The 13487-nt window shown below is 43.0% G+C and overlaps 3 protein-coding genes across 3 annotated transcripts; all 3 read left to right on the top strand.

Annotated features, from left to right (window-relative positions):
* The first annotated feature begins 3802 nt into the window (after positions 1 to 3802).
* On the top strand, positions 3803 to 4195 carry LOC112343097 (probable leucine-rich repeat receptor-like protein kinase At5g63930). Its single transcript, XM_024665995.1, has one exon. The coding sequence runs from the start codon at positions 3803 to 3805 to the stop codon at positions 4193 to 4195; it is 393 nt and encodes a 130-aa protein (XP_024521763.1).
* A 197-nt stretch (positions 4196 to 4392) lies between these two features.
* On the top strand, positions 4393 to 6027 carry LOC112343098 (probable LRR receptor-like serine/threonine-protein kinase At1g34110). Its single transcript, XM_024665996.1, has one exon. It carries the CDS (start codon positions 4393 to 4395, stop codon positions 6025 to 6027), a length of 1635 nt encoding a protein of 544 aa, XP_024521764.1.
* A 600-nt stretch (positions 6028 to 6627) lies between these two features.
* Positions 6628 to 7465, top strand: LOC112343092. Its single transcript, XM_024665988.1, has one exon. The coding sequence runs from the start codon at positions 6632 to 6634 to the stop codon at positions 7421 to 7423; it is 792 nt and encodes a 263-aa protein (XP_024521756.1). The 5' UTR covers positions 6628 to 6631; the 3' UTR covers positions 7424 to 7465.
* The last annotated feature ends 6022 nt before the right edge of the window (positions 7466 to 13487 follow it).

The following is a 13487-nucleotide window of genomic DNA, read 5'->3' on the forward strand; positions in this document are numbered from 1 at the left end:
TGCCTCTATCAGTAACTAAACATGCATACAACATTCTTACTGAATGGCGCAATCCAACTAATCCTTCACAAGTCACTTCAGATCTACTAGAAAAGTCTCTACATATGCAACTTGAGTTAGAAAATCCAACAAAAGTTGAATAGGAATCGCTGAGACAGTTCCTCTGATACCAAATGTAGTGCACTTGAATTTGGAGCTAAAATCCAAGCCTGTTGCACTACGAAATGCGGGTCTGGTACAATCCCACAAGCACCAGCTCCCTGTATCCAACACCTACATGCAAAATGGTGTCAGACGGTATCTAGCACAATTTTGGCATACTGGTGGCTTAACGCAAGGAAGAGGGTACCACTAACTAGAGCAGCATGGAGCTTGGGCTTAGACCCAAACCGAACACAGAATAAAGAACGACATAACCCAACGGAAGCCAAACTAATGTCTCAAGTGGTCGGACATGCATTCTAACCATTATCCCTACTATACATTTAGAACGCCCCATATCCCCCCCCCCCCCCCCCCCCCCCCCCCAAGCCTCCCCTAGTACCAATAATTAGTCTCTGGGACAAGCTTAAAACTTACTAAATATGGAATGTCTCTATATTACAAATTTTGACACGGGATGAACACTATTGTGTTCAATACAATCTCTACATTCTGTAAATGTGCCAAATAAGCAAATCTAGACGCTTTCCACAAATAGTATTTAGGACCAAAATGAGACTAGCACAAAGGGCATGATAGTGAAGGTGTTTGGTAGACATGGTAAGCTATTATGTAGCGATATTAAAGGTTTCTTATCCACAACATGAGACTCCTCAAGCCAATTCCACCATCAAAGACCCGCATCACGCAAAACTATTGGAATAACCACTAAAGCCTCTACATCTAAAGTTCCCCTAGTAGCCAAGAACTTCTTCACATTGGCTAGCTAAACGAGACACTTGTCCACACCATTATTATTGGAAAAGGTTGGAATCTTGAGTTGATCTACTAAAGAAGGCTTACTTGGAGCGCTACCATGTCCAGCCTCAACTGCCTCAACACGCCCACACACATATGGTATCCATCATGCTATGCATCTTGTCTTGCATCTCTTGCTGATTTAAATTAAGGGCTCATAGCTCATGAATCAGAATGGTCTAAATCTCTGCAGCTCTATCTGCACCATCGTTGACACCACCATTGACAATAGGATTCCAGCGTTCAGCTTGGTCGGCCATCGCAACCAACTCCTCTGATACCAATGTTATGATTCGGTGCATAAAGACAGAGATTTAGCCACCCTAGACTATGCTACACCACCTCTTGAGGTTCCTCACCACCCAACCACCCCCGAGCTACCTCAAAAGCTCCACTACGCTGCCATTCCACCGTGAGCCCTAAGGTAGGATATGTCCCTTACCCTAACATGCCTTAATATCTCCCTTTGACTGACCACGTGGTCAAAGCTGGCACGTAACAAAGACTTATTACCATAGAGAAGCTTGGAATTAGCAATCTTGAAAGCCTGTGGGCATAAGTATCAAGCATACCAAGCTTTATGAGCCTTGAAGTTGCAACCTCTATTTATGTCAGCTTCTTGCCAACCTGATGCACTCTGCATTCATCACCAGCCATCTCAATCAGGATGGCGTAGTGACTCCACAAAGATGTGAGGACCAATTTCCAAGCCTGCTGGATTTCTAGGTTTCTTCCAGGTTTGCAATTCAACAACCTTAGATGTGCATGTCTAAAAGATGATTTGAGCTTGGAAATTCTAAATCTGGAATTCAGCTATGGCTATAGTTAAATTGCACTACAACCTATAGAAAGAATGCGTATAATGTAAATCGGTATGGTGTCCTTAAAAAATGAAAAACCACTTACTTGTGATAGGCTCCCATAATTGACCAGCCTAAAACTCATTCCATATAGTTAAAATGGATCTAGGAATTAGTTAAGTCCCCATCTCCATCCATATCCATTCGCTATACAAAGTCCATACTAGAAGCAGTTTACAGTGGTGAGCAGGGGAATGGTTTACCTTTGACTCTTTTAAAGGTTGGTATAGGAAGAGCCTTCGGGAAGAAACTTGTGATTGACAAGCCTCTTATGTTTGTGGGGATGCATAGTTACTTTTTGGACAAAATGAAGATCGCTTGAAGTATTATTAGGTGCCAGCTTTAACCACATGGTCAATGTCAGTCAAAAGGAGGCTCTTGGGTATAAGGGACTTAACCTACCCTGAGGCTTATAGTGGAGCAATGGCACAGTGGAGCTTTTGAGGTAACTCAAGGGTGGTTGGGTGGTGAGGAACCTCAAGAGGTGGCATAGCATAGTCTAGGGAAATTATATCTCTGTCTTTTTGTGCCAGATTATCAAAATCTTCAATCTCTTCAATCCCTGAATATTGACCTAACCTCCTAGTGATTCATCCTTGAGGTAAAGAGGTTCAGGAGAACCTGTTATAACACTCATGTTCTTTTAGTTCTAGACTAGAAAAGAAAATCACTATACCTAAAATTCTTCAATAACTTGGCTGAATTTAGAGTGCACTTCCACAATTGCATTATTGTCATCTATATGGAAGATTAGGGAGGTCATGACTAGCTCACTCTTTTCACTCCAGATGTATTCTAGCTCTTGAAGCAATGCTGATTTGCCACACTTCTTTGGGCTGGCCATTAGCATAATACAGGAGGGTTCCCTCCCCTAGAAATGCCATCATTGTCAACGTTTTGACTTCTATTTAACACATAAGAAGAATAACTTTGCTAAATAGTATGGAAAAGAGGATAGTGATGGAGAAAATTGTTACGAAGAATTATGAGAAATGAAAAGTGTTGCTTTGCTGTTTCTCTCTATTTGTCCTCTTGCCTTTAGCATTTATAGATAGATTAAAGAAACACATAGTCTTCAGAATAAAGTTTATTTTCTTGTGGTTCCAACCATTCCATATCAGGGTAGAAGATAACCTGAAGAGACAATAAGCTGTGAATTTGAAACAAGAAGAAGAAATTGAAGTGCCTTACTTCCACACTGATACTGATGGGGAAGAGTTCGATGACATATTTTAGCAATGGTTAGAATTGAACTCAAGCTGATATACTTCGTGACATCTGAAGTAATTCTTGGGCACACACACTCAAGAGTGATCTTCCTCATAAAGCTACAACAGGCTGGAGAGGGATTTGTGCTTTTGCAATTGCTGAGAATTCCATTGATGTTGTTGTCACATGTTGTATCAGCTTCAGAGAAGTTAAAGAAGGAAGCACTTGCTACAAGCAGTAACACTACAAATGTTTTCATCACTGCCATTCATCAATGCCTTAGATGCTGTATATGGTTCTTATATAGTGGAGATCTGTTTGATGAACACTATGAATGAAAGTATCTGATCCCACAACCAACAAACAACAAGTTCTAATATTGACTGGCAAACAGACCGTGGTGTCAAACACGGCATGGTTGCCAGTCAGCACGGCAGCATAGTCAGCACGGCATGCTTGCCAGTCAAGATTAAAACTTGTAGTTGCATGACTTTGACCACAGACCATGACTCTCGTATGTGACTTTTGTTGACTTTATTTGAAAAATATACTCTTTGAGCATGGCAGTTGATAAAACCACGTCTTTCTGGGGTGATGCCGCATTCAAGATTGAAATTCCGGTGATGTTCAAATTTCTAGTTTCACAAGAAGAAAATGATTTCTCACTGGGGCATCGTACTTCTCTTCACACTTGGCATGAATCTGTCGTCTGAGGTATGATCACATGATTCTGAAATGAAACTCTTAAGGTTTTCTTTCTTTTGTATAAGATCATGGACATGGAAATTCTACTGGAGTTCAAGCAAGGCATGTTGCAAAGCAATTCTACCTTTTCTAACTGGCATGAAGGAAGCAAGGATGGGATTTGCAGCTGGAGAGGCATTAGTTGCAATTCTAAACGCCAAGTAGTGTCCATACATCTATCCTCTGTGGATCTTGATGAAGCCTTGGTGGGAACTCTCACGCCAAGGCTTGGGCAGCTTTCATATCTTTCAGAGCTCGATCTATCGTTTAACAAAATAACGGGGCAAATTCCTACCACCCTCGGAAATTGCTCCTCACTCACAGAGCTCAACTTGAGAGGGAACCAATTGACTGGCCATATTCCAGCAACATTAGGGCAGCTCCAGAATCTCACTGAGCTCTGGCTATCTGATATTTCTTGAGCGGGTCTATTCCATCGAGTGTTGGGAACTGCTCCAAGCTGCGGTTCCTCAGTCTGGAAAACAACACCTTAACGGGCTCTATATCTCCATCGCTGGGTAAGCTCAAGAAATTGGAAAGTTTATCACTTTTTACAAACAATTTGGAGGGGCTTATACCAATCACTCTTGGAAACCTTTCGCACCTCACATTTCTAGACATGTCTGACAACCTTCTATATGGCCCATTACCTGGCTCTTTTGCTGGTCTTCGTAGGCTAAAGTGGTTGGGACTATCGCGAAACTATTTTCTCAATGGATCGATTCCTTCGGATGTTATGGTGGGCATGCCATCTCTAACGCACCTAGAGCTCCATTACAACAACTTTACAGGAAACATTCCCATGTTTAATGCGTCTTCTCCTGTTGTACTACTTCGCTTGGACGTTAACAGCCTGACAGGAAGCATTCCGCATTCAATCACAGAGATCAAGGCTCTCCAGCAATTGCACCTCAACAAAAACTATCTAGATGGAAGCATTCCAAAAGGCATTAGCCAGCTGGATCGTCTTGAGATACTTGACTTGAGTGACAACTATCTCAGAAATGAAGTTCCTCCACTCGACAAATGCACCAATCTTGGCTATCTCGACCTCCACGGAAACTTGATACGGAGCAAAATGCCAACGTTTGGTGCATGCACTAACCTTGTTTACTTGGATCTCTCAACGAACGAGTTCCAGGGAGAGATTAGCTCAAGGCTAGGGAATTGCTCCCAGCTCAAGGTTGTCAACTTTGCGCAGAACAATTTCACGGGTGAGGTGCTGCTTGACTTGAGTAACTTGACAAGCTTGGTCTTCTTTGTCATTTCCAACAACACGTTGAGCGGCACAATTCCAGCAAAAAGCTTGAATTCCACTTATCTCAGAGTCATGGACTATAGTAGGAACCATTTCACAGGCGAGATCCCTCAAGAAACTTGCAGCTGGTCAGGAATTATGATATTGTCTTTTGCATACAACAAGCTGTTTGGCCAGATTCCAGATTGCACCACCAATCTCATTTGGCTCCAAATTCTAGATCTGTCAAACAATAAACTCACAGGGCAGCTGCCACGCGCGCTTTGGAAGTTTCAAGGTTTCAAGGGCAACACGAGTGGGGATTTGAATCTTGGCATTTACACAGGGGTAGAGTTGAGCCTGGTCATCATAGTCAACGACGCAAGGATACAGTTTGATCGGACAACGATCGTTGTTGCAAACAACATGACTTCATTGGACATCTCAAGCAACTCTCTCGAGGGTGTCATCCCAGAAGAAATTGGGCAACTGGTTGGACTAATGCATCTTAACCTCTCGCACAACCAGTTCACCGGTGCCATACCTCTCAACCTTTCCAGCTTGAAAAAGCTTCAGTCGCTTGACTTATCCTGGAACATGCTCCAAGGCAGGATCCCAAACGAGTTTGGGGAGTTGCCTTTGTCAGCCTTTAATGTTTCATTCAACAACTTAAGCGGATTGGTCCCAACTGCATACAATTTAAACACTCGGTTTCCACTTGCATTCCAAGGCAATAAGAACCTTTGTGGGTTTCCATTGTCTCCTTGTGGCTATGCAACAAAGGATCAAGAGCACCCTGCAAGTCACAAAAGTTGGGAGAAGGACTTCCTCTTCCGTGAGGCTTCAGTGTGGGCATTTGGCTGCGGTGTGTTTATTGGCTTTTGGGTCACATTTTTAGGCATCACGTTCTGGGACAGCCTTCAAAGTTGGAGGTATAAGCTTCGGGCAAAGGAACATGAGGACGCATCTATTGGCCTCAGCATACCTTCATTTCTTCCTCGTCTTGGCAGTTCTTAAGAAATGCTAACTTGTTAATCCAGAACTCAAATGAAAAAGCTGATGAGCAATTGACCTCCATGAGTCTAGGTCGTGGTGGATTCAGATGCTTTACTCTGATCAAAGTTTAGGCAATGGAAGAACATGACAATACAATAGCAAACCCAGAAATAGGCAAATGAACAGTGGATACAGAACTTTCCATACTTTAATTTGAAAAGTCTAGGCTCTTCGGATCAAACCAACCAATGACCGACTACATGAGTGTCAGAATACCGTCCTTGACCCGGTCATCCATCACTTTAAATTTCAAGCACATGTGACACAATGGCAAACAGATTTCTAGTGTTCCTTGGTCATGGTATTCCAGCATATAGTGGTGGTCAATGGAAGAATACATGACAAATAAAGATGACAGAAGTTAGTCACTCAGAAATGTTGGTCAAGGTGGATACAGAACTTTCGATATTTTACTTTGATCAAAGTCTAAGCTCTTCAAATACTGGTCAATCAATGAATAGCCAACCAACCAATGACCGGCTTTAACATGAGTATAAGAATACCGTCCTTGACCCGGTGATACATCACCTTAAATTTCAAGCTTGTCAAGGAAACATGTGATACAATGGCAAACAGATTTCTTGTGTTCCTTGGTCATGGTATTCCAGCAATTGCGTTCATCTTTTGGGGACTCTTGCTTTTTCTCACGAATGCAGCATCTCGTTTTCGAGGCCATGAAAAACCTGGGCGACTCTCCCTCATTACAAAGCCAGCTGAGTTTTACATTCTCTTCCTTGGGAGTGCAGGAGTCATCACTTTCCACTGCATTCTTCAGCCAACACGAAGCTATCCTGACCTGGAGCACATCTCCATGGCTATTCCGTTCATGATCTATGCACTCTGTTTACGTTCCAAGCTACACTTGCCAAGTGCTTTTGTAAGTCTCATGGAAGCAGCAGCGTTCGCCCAAGAACTCTTCCTCTTTCATTGGCATTCCACGGATCATGTCGGCGTGGAAGGACATAATCATATGCTTCTACAGCTCATTGTGACTGCCTGTATGTTCTCAAGCCTCGTGGAAGTGTTTGTGCCACAGAATCACAATGCCATGATGATCAAGTTTTGGAAGTCAATTTGTATCATCTTCCATGGCATTTGGCTGCTTCAGCTCTCATTACTTCTTGTGTTCCCAGCAACGTTCCTGCCTCTGGGTTGCCAAGTGTTTGTTCGTCACCACCAAAAGATCGAGTGTGGCAGTGAAAACCTTGTCAACCAGTCCAAAGCTATGGGAACATTGCTTTTCAGTTGGTACCTCTCTTTGTTGATGGTAGGAAGTGCAATATCCTATGCTGTTATTGAGAGAAAAACTCTATACAATATTAGTATATGGAATGAACAGGATGAAGAGCTACCATAACTTCCCTATAGTGAATAATTATAAAATGGAATTTAACCCTTGAACAAGGGCACCAGAACAGAATCTAAGTTTTAGAGCTATGGTACAGTGAACAAAAGGATGAAGTTAAACTCTTAAGCATACAACAAAAAAATGAAGGAACATGAACATGGAGCAATATCATAATAGTTTTAGAGCATTTAGAATTCCAACTCTAAAATCAACATGCAAAACAAAGCTAAATGATTTTAGCATATTTATAGCAAAATACACCAACTAACATGGTAGAGTTTAGGCTTAGATATAAGCAAGATTCAAAACAAAAGATAGCACACCTAATGGGGAGATAAATAATATCTCAAGTAGTTCATACCTCAACCTACCCATTATCCCCATTATATTTGGAATTGCCCATATCCCCTACCCCATTATAAATGAATTAAAGAAAAGTTTATTAAAATTGAGGATTATTATAGAATATATATGGGTATCATAGATATATTCCCATTTTACTTAAAGTGAAAAATAATTAACGTCATTCTTTTAATTTAAAACATTTTTCTAAATTTAAAATGTATGATCAAGATGACATCTTTGAAAGCTAGCATTTTATATTTAATTTTATATAGCTTGCTGTAGTTATAAACTTCTAAAGTTAAGAAGTTCCTTATTGAACAATTTCTGAAAAATATTTATTGTGCATATTGAAATTTTTCATGTATAATAATACTTATTTAGTTTTATATTATTAATTAATATAAATATTCTATAAAATATAAGTAAAAAATTTTTTTTTGATAATGCCATATATTAATATTAACATAGTGGAATTTTGATAGCCATAAAATTGATTTCAATTTGAACCACTTGCTCCTGTATATAAGCTAGGGTTTTGAGATTACACATTTTTGTATTCCATTTCCATATTTAATGCACTCATATTAATTGAAGTGAAGGGTAATTCTAATTTTCCTTAAGGAGTGTTTGGTTTAGATTTAGCTTTTGCATTATCTAGATCTCTCTTATTTATGTAGCTTTTCAATTTCTTTTTTTCTTTTTTTCTTTTTATTTTTTTTGCTTCTTTCCATTCATCTTTATGGCAAAATAGTAGCTTCCTCCTTCTTTGACTCTAGAATAACAATTGGTGCAATTTCTCAATGCTATGGAATTGCAATTAAACAATCAAACTCAATTGATAGTGGCATTCACGGCATGTGGTGTATCTTTTACTATTGTTGCCCATCATTGAGTTCAGTTGGAGTTCTTTTGTGGGAATTTTGGGGATAATGTATATCATTAGTTTGATCATTTTACAATGATTACCACCTATTATTTTTGGGATGATATCTAGTGTCTATACAATTTTCCCACATATTTTAAAAAGATAGCTGTAAGCTCCTGGGTTTGGACTTCCCGGGAGGTCACCCAACCCAGTACTATTCAAACCCAAGGATGCTTAACCCTAAGTATCCCAAGACCCTTAACCGATTGGAAAACGGGGTGCACTCTTATTCATGGGCCTTTTCCCTCTATATTTGAACCCCTATGGACCGTCTCTCGAGTCATTCCCTTTGGTTGCTTACAATCCACCATGCTTCCCTGCAAGTTCACGCCCTTGTGAATGGAAGCTGAGAGCTGCAGCTCTCCTGAGAGCCCCGCTCTCTTAACACCCTACCCCCAACGGGAGCAAACTGGACCAGCTAGATGTCAATCAACATGTGGTGTGATTCCCCTAGCCAACCAACAAAGTCGGACCCAAGACCGCTCTGATACCAAATGTAAGCTCCTGGGTTTGGACTTCCCGGGAGGTCACCCAACCCAGTACTATTCAAACCCAAGGACGCTTAACCCCAAGTACCTTAACCGATTGGAAAAGGGGGTGCACTCTTATTCATGGGCTCTTTCCCTCTATATTTGAACCCCTATAGATCGTCTCTTGAGTCGTTCTCTTTGGTTGCTTACAATAGCATTACAATGGTACAATGGTTTGAGCACAATCAAACAATTATTTAGACATATTGACAAGCCTTATAAGAATTGCATTATCTCTATTAGGGGTCATTTTTGTCAACGATGCAATTTTACTTCTAAATCCTCCTACTTTGTATATAGCCAATTATGTCGGAGCGGAATAAATTGGGAATGTTGTGGCCAATGTTTCAGCAATGTCTTATGGGACTCATATATGCACTAGCTCCAATCACCTTAGACAACATTCTTCGACTAGCACAACATTATGGAACATCACTTCTTTCACTTATTGTTGCATATGCTTTAATGCCACTTTTTGTGGGAGATGACCTTGTTCTGATAGAAGTTGATGCTATTGTTGCTTGTGTTCAAAGACAAGGGCAAGGACGTAGTTATGACCATAATGTTTGCTGCTAGACATGTGATAAGGTTGGTCACACATATTTGTGTTGTTAACATTTTTTGATTAGCATCCTCTATTTCCTAAGTGGAAGCCTTGGTATTAATAATATCCTATTGGTGCTATGGTTTTGATGTAGAGATTCTTTTGAGAAATGAGAAGTTGCGCAAGTATTCAAGGATGCTTGCATGAATAAGTTATTGACCCCTTCATCTTTCTTTTGAGAGTACCATCAATGGGTTCACTTGGCACCAGTTCATCTAGTTTATGGAGGTATAAGGGTTTAGGGTTTCCGGTTTAGGGTTTAGGGTTAGGGTTTATTAGGGTTTAGGTTTAGGGTTTAGGGTCATCTAAGTCATCTAAGCATTCCATAATCTTTTTGGCCGTGAGAGGCACTGGATTAGGAATGAATGAGAGCCCAAGAGCAAGGAGGCGCTTTTCAGCGGCACTCAACATGCGAGAAGACAAATTGTGAACAGCACCAATCTCCACTCTATTTTCTAGCTGGGAAACTTTTTGATTGCCGGCAAAATGAAGTAAAGCTTCATGCGGGGCAATCAAAGGTAGCCAGAAACTTTTGCCTTGCCTTTTCTGTCCACAGGCACTGCCGTAACTGGAGAGTGCGGGCGTTGCTGTGGAGGCGAGTTTCTTCCCAAGCCATAGCGTTGGGTTCGTTCGTGGAGTGGGGTGTTGTTGTGGTGCTGTGAGGGCTGCATCTCTTGTCCTCTGGGAGGTGAAGGTGGTTTCTGGTTCTGAGTTGGCTGGCGTTGTTGGGCTGCTGGAGGAGGTCGTGGTGTAGTCTGGCGCCCTCGGCCGCTTGGCCAGTTCGGTTGGGACCGTGGGGGTCGACCGTTTCCTCGAGACTGGCGTTGGCCACCTCTGCCAGTCATGGCTGGCTGGGAACCAAGCACGGTTGGAGATTGCCGGTGCAAGGGACCCCTTGAAGAAAAACCCGGGGCATCGGAATGGGTGGGAGGAGTCCCAGTAACCACATTCCGCCCCTGCTCGTTTCCCTGCCATCCATGGGTAACGTCACGTTCACCACTGGGGAGAGAAACCTTGCGTGTCTTTGAAGAGCCTGCTTCACGTATGTGGAGTGAGGTATCCGTCCTTTGCTGTCGTTTGCCTTGTGATCTGGTGCCTCTGCCAGCATCTTCGTGGTGTTGTCTCGGAATTCCACGCTCCCTCTCCTTCCACATCTTGTCAAAGCAGCTCTGGACAAGCATCTTAACAGTGTCTTCCTTGGGCAGTGTCTCCGCCTTGGCTCGTGCAGCATCCTCTGCAGCTTCCCTTTGCTTGCGAGCATTTTCCTTTTTGCTCTCCTCAACTCCATATGCCACTGCTCCAATTGCAGTCGCACGTTGGTATTCAGCTATCAACTGATGCTTGCGGGCATTGAGAGTATGTGTGACAGCCTCTCGTTGTGCATTGCCACAAGCCTGCAAAGCACAGTGAACAAAATCATCCATTCGATCATTAAAACGTTGAGAGAGTCCATGGTTGATGAGATCCGCAAGGGTAGCAGCCTCAGCCTCTCGTGCCTTGAGCAGAGAATCAAGAAGGTCCTTCAAGTATTGTTCGTGGATTGCTTTGATGCTGGTATCAAGAAGTTCCTGACCGTGAGAGGTCACCTCAAGCTTTGGCACACGAATGCGAAGGTCTTGAGGGAACTGCTTTTTATCACGGAGCTGAGTCAATCTCTTCACAGCCTTGTGAGCTTGATTTAGAGACTTGAGCTCGTTCATGAATTCCTTGATCGAGCATTCAAGGATGGCAGAAAGAGCCTCATCAAGCCTACCAAGTCCCTCAGTCGAGGAGCTAGTGAGGGCATTGCCAGGGGCAAGGAAAGGTGGCAACTGCTGTGGAAGAGTGTTTCCAGTAGCAGAAATGCCAGCACTCTTCTGCAACACTGTGAAGAGGTCTACCAATCCAGAGAATGGAGTAGATGATGGCACAGCTGGGGATGAAAAAGGTGGTGGGATTGAAGTTGTTGATGAAAAGAGTGTTGGTAAAGTTGAGGCCATGGAGAAAGGTGGTGTGGTGGAGAAGGTTAATGGAACAGGAGGCGAGATGGAGAAAGTTGGTGGAGTATGAGGTGTTGTAGCAAAGAGAGGAGGGCTAGTTGTCGATGGAGTAGGTGTATGGATGGTTGTAGTTGTGAGCACAGAGGTACATGCAAGCGTAGACATGGGTGTATATGCTGGTGCATGTGGTGAGAGTGCGTTTGTTGTAGGCACAGCCATAGGGGATGTAGAGGTGGTCACAGGTGGCACAACGGATCTCCTAGGCGGCATAGTTGCTACTGGGGCAGTTGCTGGAGACAGAGTGGGCTGCATATCTGTCACTGATGCTACAGTGGACCATGTAGCCGTTGACAGTGGTGCTGAGACAGGTCGTGAAGCCAAGTGTCGTTCAGCCAAGTGTCGTTCCTCTGTAAGTGCCAGTTCCCTCAAGAATTCAGGAGAAGCTGAAGGAGACTCGGTCGTGAGTGCATATACTGACGTTTGAGGTGGTAGAGTGCGTGGTAGTGGTGTTGGAACTGACGTTTGAGGTGGTAGAGTGCGTGGTAGTGGTGTTGGAACTGACGTTTGAGGTGGTAGAGTGCGTGGTAGTGGTGTTGGAACTGACGTTTGAGGTGGTAGAGTGCGTGGTAGTGGTGTTGGAACTGACGTTTGAACTGGTAGAGTGCGTGGTAGTGGTGTTGGAACTGGTGCAGAGCAGGACGTTTGTATGGTAGTAAGCATTGTAATTGGTATGGAAGACAGCGTTGTATTTGGTGTGGAGGAAGAAGATGGTATGATACGAGATGAGAGTGTAAATCCGTGAATAGGGGCTGATCCATGAATGGAATTGGATGGTGGAGGATTTGGTGTTTGACGAGATGATGAAGCGATGTGAGGAGGTGATGGAGGAGCATTTGCCATAAGAGGAAGAGAACACTGGTCATGCATTACTCCAGAAGTTGCAGCTGTGTCTTCAATCTCAATCGGTCCTGGACCAGAGTCCCAGATGAAGTATGAGCGAACGTCCCGGTGAGAGAAATTCGGCCACAGTCCACGATGAGATTGAGGAGCTTGTGCACGCTGAGAAGGCAAGACAAGTGTCTGTTGGGAAGGCAAGACGAGCGTGTCGTGTGTGTTCTGCCTTGACTCAGGAGGTGAGAATTCCGGTGTGGGGGACCGGGAATTCGTTGGTATCTCCTGATCTGCAGCAGCGTTGATAGAACAGATGAGATTCAAGGGCACTCCAGCACTTAAACTATGACTAAGTGGCGATGAAGATGAAGAAAAAGGGCTAGAAGCTTGCATGCCTACTACTCACAGACCGTCACAGCGAGCAGAAAGTGTAAGGGATTGAGATCCCTAAGAAGAAATATATATATATGGATGATTAATTCTACGTGGCAACATACGATCAGCCATTTGGTGAAGGGTTTCAGCCATTTGGTGAGTTATAATGAAGTCATTTGGTGAGAGTGTAGATCCATGTTGCATCCTTCATGGGGAGCTAGTGAAAGAAATCTGTTCTTAAGCCTCCAGACGGTCAGCAGAAGAGCAGGAGATCCTTCTCTGAGTTACACCCATAAATTCTTCACAGGGAACTAGTGCAAGAAAGGGTTTAGGGTTTAGGGTTTAGGTTTTAGGGTTTAGGGTTTAGGGTTTAGGGGTTTAGGGTTTAGGGGTTTAGGGGTTTAGGTTTAGGGTTTAGGGTTTA

The sequence above is a fragment of the Selaginella moellendorffii genome, unplaced genomic scaffold (genome assembly GCF_000143415.4).
Source record: "Selaginella moellendorffii unplaced genomic scaffold, v1.0 SELMOscaffold_132, whole genome shotgun sequence".
Lineage (NCBI taxonomy): Eukaryota > Viridiplantae > Streptophyta > Lycopodiopsida > Selaginellales > Selaginellaceae > Selaginella > Selaginella moellendorffii.